This window comes from Gracilinanus agilis, chromosome 2 (assembly GCF_016433145.1).
Source record: "Gracilinanus agilis isolate LMUSP501 chromosome 2, AgileGrace, whole genome shotgun sequence".
NCBI lineage: Eukaryota > Metazoa > Chordata > Mammalia > Didelphimorphia > Didelphidae > Gracilinanus > Gracilinanus agilis.
This window is the reverse complement of record NC_058131.1, coordinates 174,046,161-174,060,954: the sequence shown is the minus strand read 5'-3', so window position 1 is coordinate 174,060,954 and position 14,794 is coordinate 174,046,161. Positions and strand designations below refer to the sequence as shown.

General features: G+C 36.8%; 1 protein-coding gene across 1 annotated transcript in view; it reads left to right on the top strand.

The window, feature by feature from the left end:
• Nucleotides 1-14,794, top strand: part of UNC5D (unc-5 netrin receptor D) — a 376,103-nt gene that overhangs the window by 319,215 nt on the left and 42,094 nt on the right. The window contains exon 14 of the mRNA XM_044659544.1: nucleotides 11,560-11,709. Coding sequence (XP_044515479.1) covers nucleotides 11,560-11,709 — 150 coding nt within the window. The remainder of the gene's footprint in view (nucleotides 1-11,559; nucleotides 11,710-14,794) is intronic.

Sequence of the window (14,794 nt, the reverse complement as noted above, 5' to 3'; positions counted from 1 at the left end):
ATCAGTTCATTTGGTTTCTGAGCCTCACTTTCCAATTGCAAGTTTCTACCTTTTAAACAGTTATTTTCTTGCCAGATCTCTTCCATTTTCCTCAAAATCTCAGTTTTGAACTCTTCCATAGCTTGTGACCTGTTTTCCTTATTTGAGGAGGGTCCGGATGCTTGTTTGTTCTCCTTTTCTGTTTGCTCAGATGTCTGGATTTTCTCTGTGTAAAAGTTGTCGAGTGTTAAAGACTTCTTTTTCTTGTTGTTAATCTTTCTCTTCTGAACTTCCTGAGACTGGGTAGCCATCATTAGCCCAGCAGCTTCTCAGGTTTATCCTCATGCTCAGGGTCTGTCCACAGTCTTTTGGCTCCTGAGGTCTGAGTTCTGGTTTTTTCCAAGGTCAAGCCCCCTGGTGGACCCCCTTGCTTGATCCTCTGCCAGAGGTTTCTTTATAAGTCTCAGGGCACTGCTTCCACAGTCGTATACCCATCTGCACTGGTTCCCCACTCAGGGTTTCAGAGCTTTAGCTCATGGCTGTGTCTGCCTCCACCCAAGGCTGCACTCTGAGCCCCGCTCTGCACCCTGCGTCCTCTCTCAGTGCCCTGCTCCCGTGCTCAAATTTTGTGTAAGTTCATTAGCTTTTTGGGGTCCTAAATCTTGCTGCTCTCAGGAACAGGCCCTGGAGCTGCCAATGACTTGATGGGTGCCCCAAACTTGCTCTATTTCTTTTTAGCTGGCTTCTGAGCTATAGGTGTTGTGTGTGGAGGGGGTGGGGGTGAGGTGGTTGCTCAGCCCGCGATTTAGTGAGAGCTGTTTCACCCCTTTATAGCATGGAAATGCCCCAATTCCACGTACCTTCCACACTGTGCCCTGTTGTGTGGTTCCTCCGTTCGTCTGGACTTGTTTTTATGTCTCCTTGAGGAGTTTTCTGTATTTCGGTCAGGAGAGACTTCTTACTCTGCTGCCATCTTAACCCAGAACCCTCAAACTGCTTTTTGGTCTGTTTCACAACATCCTGGTTCATAAAGACCTTGGAAAGGAGAAGTGGGAAAGGGAAGGAGAGGTGATGAGGCAACTCTAAATGTTCTGGATCAGTATCATAGCATCTTGGACCCCAACATCATTGTTCTTAATCATCAGAACAAATCACATTTTCATATAATAGCTCTTCAGATTCTCAGTATTCTTTTTGTTAGGCTAAACATCCCATGTCATTTCTATTGAATTTGTTGTAGGTATGAGCTCAAAATTTTCCTTTCCTTCATCCTCAGTTTTGTCCATGATTAAATTTTCTGTGATTCTGCTCTTCTCTTTTCCTCTTCCTCCTTCTTTATTCTCCATCTTTGTTCTCCTTCTCTCTCTTCTACTCTCCTTTCTTTCTTTTTCTCATTTTTCCCCTCTATTCAAATCTTTTATTTCATTACTATGTAAAATGACATCCTTAGGATAAAAACTGCAATACATATCTGGGGCTTGTGTGTAGCTTAGTCTTAGAGAGTAGCCTAAAAGTATGATGGATAAAGTAATTTATCCATGGTCACAAAAGAAATGTTTGTGAGAGGCAGGACATGAACACACAACCTCCTGAATCAAAGACCTGGCTCTCAATTTCTACTTTTAAGAAAATCAAGGAGTTATCAACTTTATCCCAGGTTCATTTCTACACACATACATTGAGTTGGTAGCTTTTTTATTTGAATTTGTACATATTTTCAAAAAATGTTTTCTTGGAAAGGAGCATGGACCCATTAAAACCTCTGCTCTATGTACATACTTTGAAAAAATATTTAATTTTGGAACATCAAAAAGCCCTGGGAGAGGCATGAGCCAAGAGCCCCCCCCCGTCTCTGTCTCTGTCTCTGTCTCTGTCTCTGTCTCTGTCTCTGTCTCTCTGTCTCTGTCTCTGTCTCTGTCTCTCTCTCTCTCTCTCTCTCTCTCTCTCTCTCTCTCTCTCTGTCTCTCTCTCTCTCTCTCTGTCTCTCTCTCTTCCTCTCTTAGATAGAAGAGACCTGATGATTCTGTTTCCATTACTAACTCATTTCTGTAACTCCAATGGAGCCCTTGGGTATTTAATCAAAATTAGTATGTATTTTTCATGGGACATTTCTGCAGAAATTGCCTGCATTAGAGTTTGCCACAACTGTAGCTCTAATGAAATGCTTGTCATCCTTTGGGAATAGAGGCAAGGATGATTGTGACAGCTGATTTTCTATAGCAGGGCATATTTTACATCCTAAAGAAATGGGAATCTGAAACAAAAATATGCCTGGCCAGAACTGGGGCTTTCCACAAAGAAGAAAATTTCAATTGCACAGAAAGGTTGATACCAGTCATTAGAACATCAATCTTATTGTCAGCAGAGCTGAGTTTGAGTCTTGGCTCTGATATTTCCTAGCTCTTTGTAGCCAAGTGAGCATAGGAATGTCATTTAAAGTTTTTCTGCCTCAGGTTCCTCATCTATAAAACAGGAATAATAATACTTGCATTATCTCTCTTCCAGGGTTGTTGCACAGAATGTATTTTGTAAATTTGAGAAATAAGAATGTGAAATATTATCCTTATAGGATCCTTATACAGTATAAAATTGAGTCTCAAAATATCCTACAAACCCTGCTAGACTCAATCTAGCTTATCAATAATATCCTTACTAAAATGTGATATCATAGTCATTACTTGCTTTGAAAGCTTAACCTGCCCATACTATGTATATAAGAATAGTGGCCAACACCAATTAATTATAGAAGACTCAGACATCTTGATTGAATCAATCATTTAAAGATGAATAATTCATTGTTAAGTATGGAAGTATTATAAGATCTTGGGGTCATTTCATTAATTAATTATTTTTTAAAAATCTTACCTTCCATCTTATAGTCAATACTGTGTATTGGCTCCAAGGCAGAAGAGTGGTAAGGGCTAGGCAATGGGAATTAAGTGGCTTGCCCAGGGTCACACAGCTAGGAAGTGTCTGAGATCAGATTTGAACCTAGGACCTCCCATTTCTAGCCCTGGCTCTCAATCCACTGAGCCACCCAGCTGCTCCCTTTTTTTTGGGGGGGTCATTTTAAAAAGACACATGATACCACCAGAAAATGTCTTGTGATTGGCTGATTAAAATCAAGTGCCATCTCTTGGGGTGCATTTAAAAGCAAGTTAGTTTACAGACAGTCAAGTGGAAGAAGATACCAGATTTAGTAGCTGAAGATTCCAGGTCCTTAGATGAGAAACATTTCTTTGTTGAAAGGAATTTGTCTCTCTCTCTTTCTTTCAACATTTCCATAAAGTATGTTACCAAAGTGACTGGACTAATAAGAGACAATGCATCTAGCTAGAAGTTGAAAAAACAAAGTAAGGACAAATAAAAGATCTACTGAAGATAAAAAATGTCAATTAATTAGACCGAGATAAATTGAACTAGATTAGGACCTAGAAAATCTTCAAATTTCAGAACTTGGCATGAGTTGCCCCTGGAGAAGCAGGGACTATAGTCATTATCTCCATTGGGCGTGGAGAGACACTCTGAAGATACTAAGGTAAAGCCACTTCAGGATTCTAAAAAGGCACTGACTTTCAGAGCCTAGAAGAGAAACAATGAGGAATCCTCAAATGGAGAAAAGGACTTCCAATCTTCCACTTCCCCTCACTAATATTTTTCTGCAAGTCTTCTGGGACCTTGTATGTATAAGAAAAGAATGTGCCACTGGTTAGGAATGGATTAGTTTTGTAGTGATTTTCCTTTATGCTATGCCTCCTTCTTAAAAGTTATAATGAAGTTTGGCTGATAGGAACACATTGATGGGGGCTTATGAGCAATAGTACTCTCAGGGTTACTTTTAGAACTCTTAAACAGCTACCCTCTGGGGAACCTGGCCTGTGAGTGAGGATTAGGATGCAGGCTCAGAGGTCAGTCAGTAAGTCAAATAGTATTTGCTAAGTGCCTGTATTGTGCCAGGAACTTGATGAAGTGCTGAAGATCTGAAGAAAGGCAAAAACAAAAACCTGTTTTTATTCACAAGGATACTTTATTCCTTATTCACAAAGAACTCCTCACAAGAGGGGAGACCACAAATGACAACTATAACTGACTCTACACACAAACACACAAATATGTACATATGTATGTATATATAGAAATGTATGTATATAAAATAAATACTGAGTAAACACATGGGGAAAATACCTGTACTAAGTGAACTGAGGGAAAACTTATTGCAGAAGATAGAATTTTCACTGAGACTTGAAAGGAAGTCAGGGAAATTAGGATATGGAAAATGAAGGGGGAATGAAGTCCGGAAATGAGGTATAGCCAGTGAAAAGCACCAGGTTAGGGAACAGCAAAGAATGGAATAATGGAGGACAGTACATAAGGTGCAGAAAGACTGAAAGAAGGGACCCAGATTATGAAAGACATTAAAAGCCAAACAAAGGATTTTCAATTTGATTGTGGAGGTAATAAGGAGTCATTGGAGTTTATTTAATGGTGGAAAGTGGTTATATTCAGATGTGCCTTTGGGAAACATCAGTTTCACAGAGGGAATGCTACATATTCATATAATTTGTTTGGGAGAATCATTCACAGTTTGTACAATGATTACAAATGAATTCCATGGGGAGATTATAAAGGTGTTTTTTTTTATGGGAAAGTACCTTTTTTTTCCTTTTTTTATCCAGTTGCTTGGAATAGGCTGTATGACCAGAGCTGAAAGTGATAGGAATGAGAGAAGTTCTAAATGATCTCTTATCCTTTCTAGCTCTTGTGTTTCTATGAATAATTAGAACTGCCATCTTTTCCTGTTTGATATCCCTTTTCTTTCTTTTGATAAATTCAGCCCAAAGGTTGAGGAATGGTGACATATTCTGACATTTGAAAATTCATTTTTTTCTCCTCCCAAAACCAAACAAATCCTGACTTAGTAATGTCAAGGAATTAAGCACTCACCCTGTCTTATAAAAGAATAACTCGATTCTGTCATCCATCTCTTGTACTCCTAGCCATGCCTCTTGATATTCATTACTTACTTGGAATTAATGTGGATTTAAAATCTAATTTCAAAGGATTTCCTAGAGATGCACTTCTTACCTTTATCAATAATGCAACCTTGGGAAATATTGTTCAGGTAACTCATTTAAAGAAAAAAACACCACAGCAACATAATATTTTGTTGTGTTTTCTTTTAAAGTTCAAACAGTTTTGTCTTATAAATATGTAAATTTACCCTGGCTGTTTCAGCCTCCCCAAAGCATGCTCTAATATTCATATCTCTCATTCAATCAGTATGAAGATCTTTGTAAAGGGTATCAAGTTTTTGCTGCCCAGGTTGCTTATGTGTATTAAAAAGTACATAACCAGGTTCTACCTATGTGAGACTTTAGATTATGAAAGCTTCTTTACTATTTACTCTGCCAATTAGGAACCTGCTTCCAGTTCTGTATTCTAATTTCTATTTTTCAGATGGCCATATGTGGGGAAAAAAGACTGAATTAACTAGCAGGAGTAGGCATAAAATCTCAAAAAACTGTCATATCTTTTAAGATAGGAAACCTTAAGAAGAGCCAGAATGATTTTAGAGATACCCTCAGTCTCCATATTAATACCAGTGATTTGAAAATGGGGCACTAAAAAATTCTAAAAACCTGAATTTAAATTCAAATTCAATTTCACTTAGTAGCCACATTACCATGCAATCAATCATTTTCCTTCTCCTTTTTATCACCTATAACTCCCCTCCAACTTTTCCTGCAGTGAAAATTACTTACACCATTGTTCCCTATTGCATCATCTCGCCTCCATCTCAATATTTCATGGGAAACACCAGAGATCTGACCAAACTCTTAAAAACTGACCTGATTCTGGTAGAATATGATTTTCTCTCCACTGGTGACATCAGATGATCCTTCAGAGCCAAGAATGACTTGATATTCCCTAATCCTCAAGGCATTTGTGATTTGATTCATCATTATATTCACTTCAGCCCTAGGTTCTAGGTTCTAGGATGGAATGTTGGTCTGGGGACATGCCAGTTGTCTATATTCCTCTTTAAAATGGGTAACTGTGTCAAATACTTACTTTACCTGCTGCCCCAACCAATCACATCTGACTGTGAGGCATCTTTCAGAGGCTGAATAAGAACTCCAATCTGGCTTGTCATTTTGGGTAGGACAGAGGGAGGCAAGATGATCAGGGATGGATGCTTTGGTATTGGTGCCACCCCACCTGCCAGGACCTATCCCTCTTCTAAATTCCCCTATTGTTGTTTAGGATAGTATTATCTTTATAGGCATCCTAGTTCATAATCTCAGCTTCATCCTATATTTTTCACTCTCGATTATGTCCAATCAGTTGACAAACTTGTTTCTACCTCCATTATATGTGTCATAGATCTCTCCCTCTCTTCTTACTCAACAGTAGCTTGTGGTCAGACCCTCATCACCTTCACCTGGACTTTTACAAACTACTCCATCTGATTTATTTCCCTTTTTCAAGTCTTTCCTCTCTCCTAAGCTATCCTTCACAAAGACGCCTCACAGGTCTGACCATATTACTCACCTACTCATTAAATTCCAATGACTTCCTATTAACTCTGTGATCAAATATTATTTGTCTTTAATTTTATCCATTCAAAATTTCTATTTTCTAGAAATTTATATGATGTAAATTATTAGTATATTTGTACATAATGTAGAAGTAAATAAATATAATTATATTGTAGGTGTATGTTCTTAAAAAATTAAAACAAACAACTGATTAAGGTTTGTGATCAAAAACACATTTTAAGACCAACAATCTAGTTTGTTGCTTCTTTTACATGCAGAATTACATTTTACTATAGCTTATGACATAGAATGTAAACTCACTGAGAGGTCTATGTTTATACATTTTTGAAGTGGCACAAGCTGTGTAAAGATGGAATTTGTGCAAGGGGAATGGGACAAAAGGAGTCAAAGAAGGAGTGACTGATGGTTGGTGACAGTTGAGAGACCAGAGGGATTCTGGATAATTCTCCGGAGGAGGAAGGAGAAGAGGAGAAGAAGGACAGAACTCTGGTGGAGGACTAAGAGAGGGAGGAGGAAAACATCTCAACTCGAATCCAGTCCTGTGGGCTTCCTGAGGATCTTTCTTTGGACATTGAAACCCTGATTCCCTTGTCAAAGATTCCATCACATCTCACCCTGCAAGACTTTAATCATGGGGTCAGCTAGGTTGTATGGACTCCATTTTGGGAGAGATTTCTTCAGCTCCTTCTCCCATTACCCAGCCTTGCTGAGAGATCCTTTTTGGTTTGACTTGCAATTATGGAAAATGATAGAAATAGGAAATAAAAATAGAAACTGAAGGAGAAGGGGCAAGGGGAGACACTTAGGAGTGGGAACCCCAAAGGTTCCCACCCAAGTGATGGACACCCTAGAAATAGAGAAGAGGGCACCCCAAAATCCCTCTGCCCTTCACTACTTTTCCCAACCCCTAAATTGCAAATATTAAAAGCTATTCATTAGTCAGATAGCATTCCAGAGTGCCTGAGAGACAAGGGGGAAGGGAATCACAGCTTGGTCTGGCTGCCTCCATCTTGAAGCCAGACCACTGGCTGTGAAGTTGACTGACCTCTGGGGAGGCTTGCGTGAACCCCATTCTCATTCAAAATCAGATTGGGGTCCCCCATACCTCATCTTATAGGGAAGCCTCACCCCCAACTCCTATTGGGTGGCACAACCATCCAGGTCACCCGGTTTCAGAGTGACACCCCCTGGAAGTCTCTGAAAGTGAGACTTCGGTGGGAGGGAAGAGCTAGAAGAGCATCTCACTTCATAGACTCTCTCTCTCTCCCCTCTATCATAACACTGGTTACTGGCTCTGTTTATTATTATAGCTGTGAATGCTTTGCTTAAAATCAGAAAAGTGACTTGTAGTTTAAAAGAGTCCATGGTATTCTCATCTTTTGATAATAAATATATGATACATTCTCTTAAGAGAAATGAGACCAGGCTTTCATCAAAGAGGAAGTGGGTTAAATGCTTTGCTAGTAATGCCTGTGTCAAGGGATGTGTTAGAAGTAGGATATACCTGCTGGAAGAATTTGTTAAATTTTCAGTGTGGACATTTACACTTTGGATATAGGCAAATGCCACAAATCTAGACATGATATTTTTCTTAATTGTCTAGGCAATAAAATGATGGAGGAAATGTTAATAACAGAAACTAAACTTGAAAGTGTGTTTTTGTACCTTCTCAATCCCTAAGTTAGCTGGTTGTTGAATATTTATCAACATACTCCTGTTCAGTTATTCCTTCCTTCCTTCCTTCCTTCCTTCCTTCCTTCCTTCCTTCCTTCCTTCCTTCCTTCCTTCCTTCCTTCGCTTCCCCTTACTTTCTGTCTTAGTGATAATTCTAAGGGAGAAGGCAATGGAGGTTTAGTAACTTCCCAGAGTCACACAGCTAGGAAGTGTCTGAGGTCAGATTTGAACTCAGGACCTCCCTTCTCCATATGTGGATCTTCTACTGTACCACCTAGCAGTCTCTCCGTGATTTTTTTTTCACATTTTCCTTTGCATTTCCACATTTAGCATGTTCTAGGCATATGACATGCTAGGGATAGAACTCTTTGTTTCATTGCTGTAGGAAATTCACAGGTGAGAAAATGGGATAATCATTTAAATGCTTATCAATTGATTAATCAATTGATTGATACTCTCTACCATATTAAAAATGAGTTTCTATCCTGAATCACTGTTGCTCTTAGCTTTTTCTCTCTGCTTGACATGAAGATTAGATGTTTGCTTGCCAAGGAGGTTTCCAGTTTCTTTTGGCCTCTTTTGTGTGTTAACCTTTATATCTACTAAATTTTTATAAGAAATTATGCCAGTAATTATCATTATCTTTGTCTTTTATTCATTTGTACATGTTATAAAGTGCTTAAAAAACTTAAGCCACTATATGAATGTAGAGTGTATTGAGTTGAAATTATGCAAAGATTCCTTTCATTCTCCAAGGAGTATTCTATGTCAAAAAATTCCCTTCCTTCTTTAGAAAGCTCAATTTTAGAAATGTCTAACTTAGAATACCTCCAACTTGAAAGTCTTCAATCAGTTTCTTACTCTTACCTCTCTTTCCTTCCTTCTTTCCTTGGTGTCTCTTTCACAGTGCCTTTAGCATATGGCTAATAAATGCTTGCTGACTAGAATTGGACTTCTGGTATATCCTATTCCTTCCATGAAATTCTCTAGAAAGTTTAATATTCCCTGTAACTAGATGTCTATATTAATACCAATATCAGTATTTATATCTCTATCTAGCTATCTGTTAGCATGTATTATGGGTACTATGAAAAATTCCTCTTAACTATTAGTTTGTAGTACCAATCAGAAATCCAAATCTACTTTTTACTAGCTTGCAGACTAAAATTTAGATGAGATTAAAAGGAGTAGCAAAAATATCCACTTAATACTACACCAATTTATTAGGAAATTTAAGCACCTAGCAGTCGTATATCTGTGCCATCTTTGCCTTGGTAACCTCAGCACCATGTACAAACTAAATACTAAAAATAGTAAAATTCATCAATTAGAGTTAGCATCAAGATTGAAGTAGAGGTTAAGAATAATACTTTTTAATAAATAAGGAAACTATCTCATTTTTGGCTGGTTTTAAAAAGAGAATGATGGTTCACTCACAATAAGTAATAGTTTATAGGTAGATAAGGAATAAATGGAGACAAATTTCTGATTGGTCTGAAATTGTGGTGCAATCAAAAGAAGACTGAAATAAGCAAGATCTAGGAAGTTAACAAATATATTGGATACTCGCAAGAACTCTAGGAGCTAGATGATAGTATTATTTCCATTTTACAAATAAGGAAAAAGAGGCAGAGGATACATTCAAACCAAATACTAATTACAAAATTTATCAGAGTTAAAGTCAAGAATGAATCAAGATGAATAATACCTTTTATGAAAATAAAGGGTTATATAGCAGTATGTGTTTGAGGCTGAATTTGAACTCAAATCTTCAAGACTGCAAGTCTAGAGTTCTAGTTACTGAAGCTACTGCCTAGATGATTAGATTTCTTCAATTTAAACTAAGGAGAAGGCTTGTTCCAATAGTGGTACTACCTTTGTAGTACTAATCAGAAGTCCAGTTCTCTTCTTTACTAGCTTGGAGACTATGAATTTAGATGAGATTAAAAGAAGCAGCAAAAACATCTACTTAATACTACACATATCTATTAGGAAATGTAAGTACCTAGAGGGAATATCTGTGCCATTTTTGTCTTTGTGACTTTTGATATCCTTCCTCTGGTCACAAATCTAGGATTATAGAACTCAACAACTTAGGTTTTTCTGATTCATCCCACAGATGTTAGTCAAATACGGAAACTAAATGAAGTTAGTCATAAAACACTGATTTAAGAAGCTCCCTTATCACATATGCTGCTTTTAGTCAAAATAACAGAGGTTAAGGCACTCAGTAGCAGAGGAAACATCTCATACATCTTCAGTATCTCCTGAATGACCAAGCACAGCTCTTGAGATGCTAGCAAACAACAGTGAATTTATATGTCAGAGCATATGTGAATGTCCCTCCTCCCTAACTGAAAAAGTACATGTGAATAGATAACAGGATATTTTTAACTTTACCCTTCTATTAAAAATATATATATATATCTTCTCTGCTTTTACCAAGGTTGAACCTGACTTAAGAAATATTTACTTCTTTTTTTCTTATCGATCTATTGCCTTTTGAAAATATATGTGTGTACATAGAAATATGTAAAATTCTGTGATATGTAAAGATATGTGAATTTTCTAGCTTTTTCCCCAAATATGACTACTATCCACTATCCAATCTTTATAGTCCTAAAAATATTACAAACTAATAGCATAGCATATATATATATACACATATGTATTTTTGCACGTATATACATATATATGCATATAAATAAATTAATACTAATAGAGATAGGGAGTAGACCTGTGATTTTATTGATATAGAGAAAATGTAAATGAGGACATTCTCTTCACCATAGGCACACTGCAACATGAAATTATTAACTAGACCTAATTTCTGTTAAAAAGTGAAATCTGATAATGCTTGCAGAAATATACCTACATTATTAAGATTTTTTGAGTCCTAGTACCTTTAATGAAACCTGAATGACTTTCTTAAATATATATATATATATATATATATATATATAAAGGAATACTCCCTGATAGTGGAAATTATTGTGAGGACAAACAAACTTCTTCTGTTAGGGACAAAAAAGCCAGTGTTCTGAATTTAGCCAGTCTTTAATAGAGGTATATATATTTATTATTTACCCAGTCTTTAATACCTCTATTAAAGACTGGGTAAATAATAAATAAATTATATATATATATATATATATATATATATATATATATATATATATAAAACACATGCCTATTCTCTCTATTCATCATGAGACTTGGTGTATATATTTGTCAAAGAAAAATGTTTATGAAACTGAATTTTTCATTTGCTCTCTGTCTGTTTCTCTGTCTCTTTGTCTCTCTCTGTGTCTCTCTCTGTCTCTGTCTCTGTCTTTCTCTCCTGTAGGAAGTGGTTTCAGATGAAAGGCATCAAGGGGGACAGCTACTGGAAGAACCAAAGTTGCTGCATTTCAAAGGGAATACCTTTAGTCTTCAGATTTCTGTCCTTGATATCCCCCCTTTCCTTTGGAGAATTAAACCATTTACTGCATGCCAGGTATGTACTCACTAATTGTACCCATATTGCTCCATATTGACTAGCAAAAGTATAATAAAACCTCAGTGAAGTTCTCTTTGATCCACCCAGTCCCTGCTCTGCCACCTCATAAAAAGGTGTGGGTTTAATCTCAACTCTGTCATGGAAATGTACTAGTTTTAGGGACACAACAGGAACAAAACATGTTGTTATAAATTCAGAGGTTGTATATACATTCAAAAAGTGCTTATCAGATAAAACATTTCCTTTTCTCTTTCCTGTTGAATTTGTTGCTCCACTCTGGTTCACATGCCAACCTAGCTACAAATAGTGAAATGTTTTGTAATCCATCCATTTTATTTTCTAGCTTCACTGAAGAGTTGAGAAAGAATACTGATGCATCATGAGTCCAAGTCATGATTGTATGGCTTGGTTTGAGTAGAACACAATAGATCGGTTGTCAAGCCTTTGAAGAAATTGGCTTCACATGAAATAAGCAAGGGAAAAACGAAGAAATCAGAAGTAAAATTAGAAGTCTTGTGTTCCCTAGCTAAAGCACTAGAAATACAAATATATTATTACTTACTGAGATTCACTCTATTTCAGTAGGGTAAGGGGAGTCTAATTTACTCAGGATGTAAAATAAGTTAACTTCATAGAGTTTTGAAAAGCCATCCAGCAGTTACTTAGCATGGAAACTCCACCTCCACCCCTAATCAAAAACTTGGTAAACGTTCCATGAAATATCAAGAAACCTAAAAATGATCATTAAAATCAGGGATCCTGACAGTTATAAAAATATAAAAGAGAGGTATCTGTGACTCAGCTGGGCATGTTAGCTGATTTGTTTGACTGCTACTGAGCTAACATCACCTGAGGATTCTAACCTCTCAGCTCTGCCTGTCTCCATCACCTACATGGCACAGTGATTTGACTATGTTTTCACTCTTCACATAATTACTGTGTCTGTACCTTATCCAAACTATATCAGACTGTCAGAATAAAAATGGGCCCAAAAAGATTTTTTCTAATTAAAAAAATTAAAAATACAAAAAGAATAAGCCAAACCATGAAGAGAAAAATCTGCCTGGGCTCCTGAGATTGAGGAGAAAGGTGAACCCTATGCCCTCTAAATATATCAAATTTAGAACTTCCATATTTGGTAGCTTGATGAATACAAAGTTTATTTTCTGTTTATTTCTATAGACATCATAAATTACTTTGGGGAATTGTCACCTTATCATGAATTCTTAGTGTATTCTAAGCTTTGAGAACAAACCGGCACAGAACATTTTATTTAAAAGTATCAGCACTTTTCCTTTTAGAGCAAATAGTCTTCTATGAATAAATGTATTGTCTGTAGGGTATGAGACCTGGGAGTTTTGTTCTCCAGTAAACATAATCCAGAGTTTCTGCTGCAAATAGAACTTTAGGGTGTTGTTAAAAACAAGTCTCTTTGTTATTATTCAGTCGTTTCAGTCATATAACTCTTCCTGACCCTGTTTGGGATTTTCTTGGCAAAGGTATTGGAGTGGTTTACCATTTTCTTCTCCAGTTCACTTTATAGATAAGTAACTGAGGCCCATAGGGATAAGTGACTTGCCCAGGGTCATACAGCTAGTAAGGGTCTGAGGCCAAATTTCAACCCAGGGAGAAAGGTCTTCCTTATTCTTGGGCTAGCATTCTATCTTCTCTGCCATGTATAGTCATACAAATCCTTCTGTCTTAATCTTTATGGGTTTAAAAGGCCACATATAACTGGAGCTAATATGAATGAATCAGTCCAAAATAACTATAAAGTTTACTGCTTAGAGATAAAAATTCTGATGAGAGAACCATTACTTTGCAACAGTATTTAAGCAATAATGAGCAGTAGAGATTTTGGGGAATAAGTTTCCTGTTTAAAAGGCCAGAAGGATTCAGTAGCTTGCTGACTTCAGAAGAGGCATTGGAGAATTTCAAAGCCAAAATTTCAGTCTTTGGCAAAGCTGTCCCACATATGTTTACAACCAGAATGGGTAAGTTTGGAGGCTGATAGTGAAAAGGTATAAATATTTGTATTTAAAATCATATATATCTGCTTCGGATATAGTTGGCTAGAACATAGTTTAACTGTCCTTTCTTTTTTTAACCCTTACTTTCCATTTTAGGATGAATATTGTTTATTAGTTCTAAGGCAGAAGAGTAGTAAGGACTAGGCAATGGAGGTTAAGTGACTTGCCCAGTGAAGAAGTATCTGAGGTCAGATTTGAACCCAGGACCTCCCGTCTCTGGGCCTGGCTCTCAATCCATTGAATCACCTAGCTGCCCCACTCCATAGTTAACTTTCTAAGCACAAAGAAGCATCCCCTAATGTTTCATTTCCACTGTATTTTCTTTTCTTCAGTCCTGGTGTTTTAGCATACTCTTCTGCCCTCTACCACCCCAGCCCTAGAATTTTCTTTTGGTCAATTGCTAGAGGTCATCTCAGCCCTGGGGAATTTCAGCTTATATATCATTTTGGCCTTCAAGTCCATGCTCCTCTACCTGTTCCTAATATTAGAGAATAATAGAACACTTCCCATAGGGAATTTATGTGCTTACCTTGTTTTAACCTAATTTACACACAAGTCACCTAACCTCTTAGTGTCCCCAAAACTCTCTTGACACTATTAATTCCAAGTAGGTAGTCAATTTGCTTCAGTGAAGATCATTTCCACACAAGGAATTCCCTATACTGAAGAAATCAAAGATCAGGGTAAAAAAATCCAGCAATAATGATAATAATAGAAGCAAAGATAGCAACAACTCATGTTTTCACATTTATAGTTCCTGAAGGTTTACAAAATACTTCCTTCAAACCAATCTTGTGTGGAATATAGAATTGAACATGCATTGGGCAAATTCTGGATGAATAATGATGATTTTTTTTAGAGTTTAGTCATTAGAAACTGACAAGGGCTCATAAAAAAACCAAACAAACAAACAAAAAATCCCCAGAAAAATCCTAAAACTACTACATGTTTATTAAATTCCCTTCCTGATGACTAATTATTATCACATATATTTTTATTTATATATATATATATATTATCTCATTTGAACCTTACAAAAATATTGTGATAAA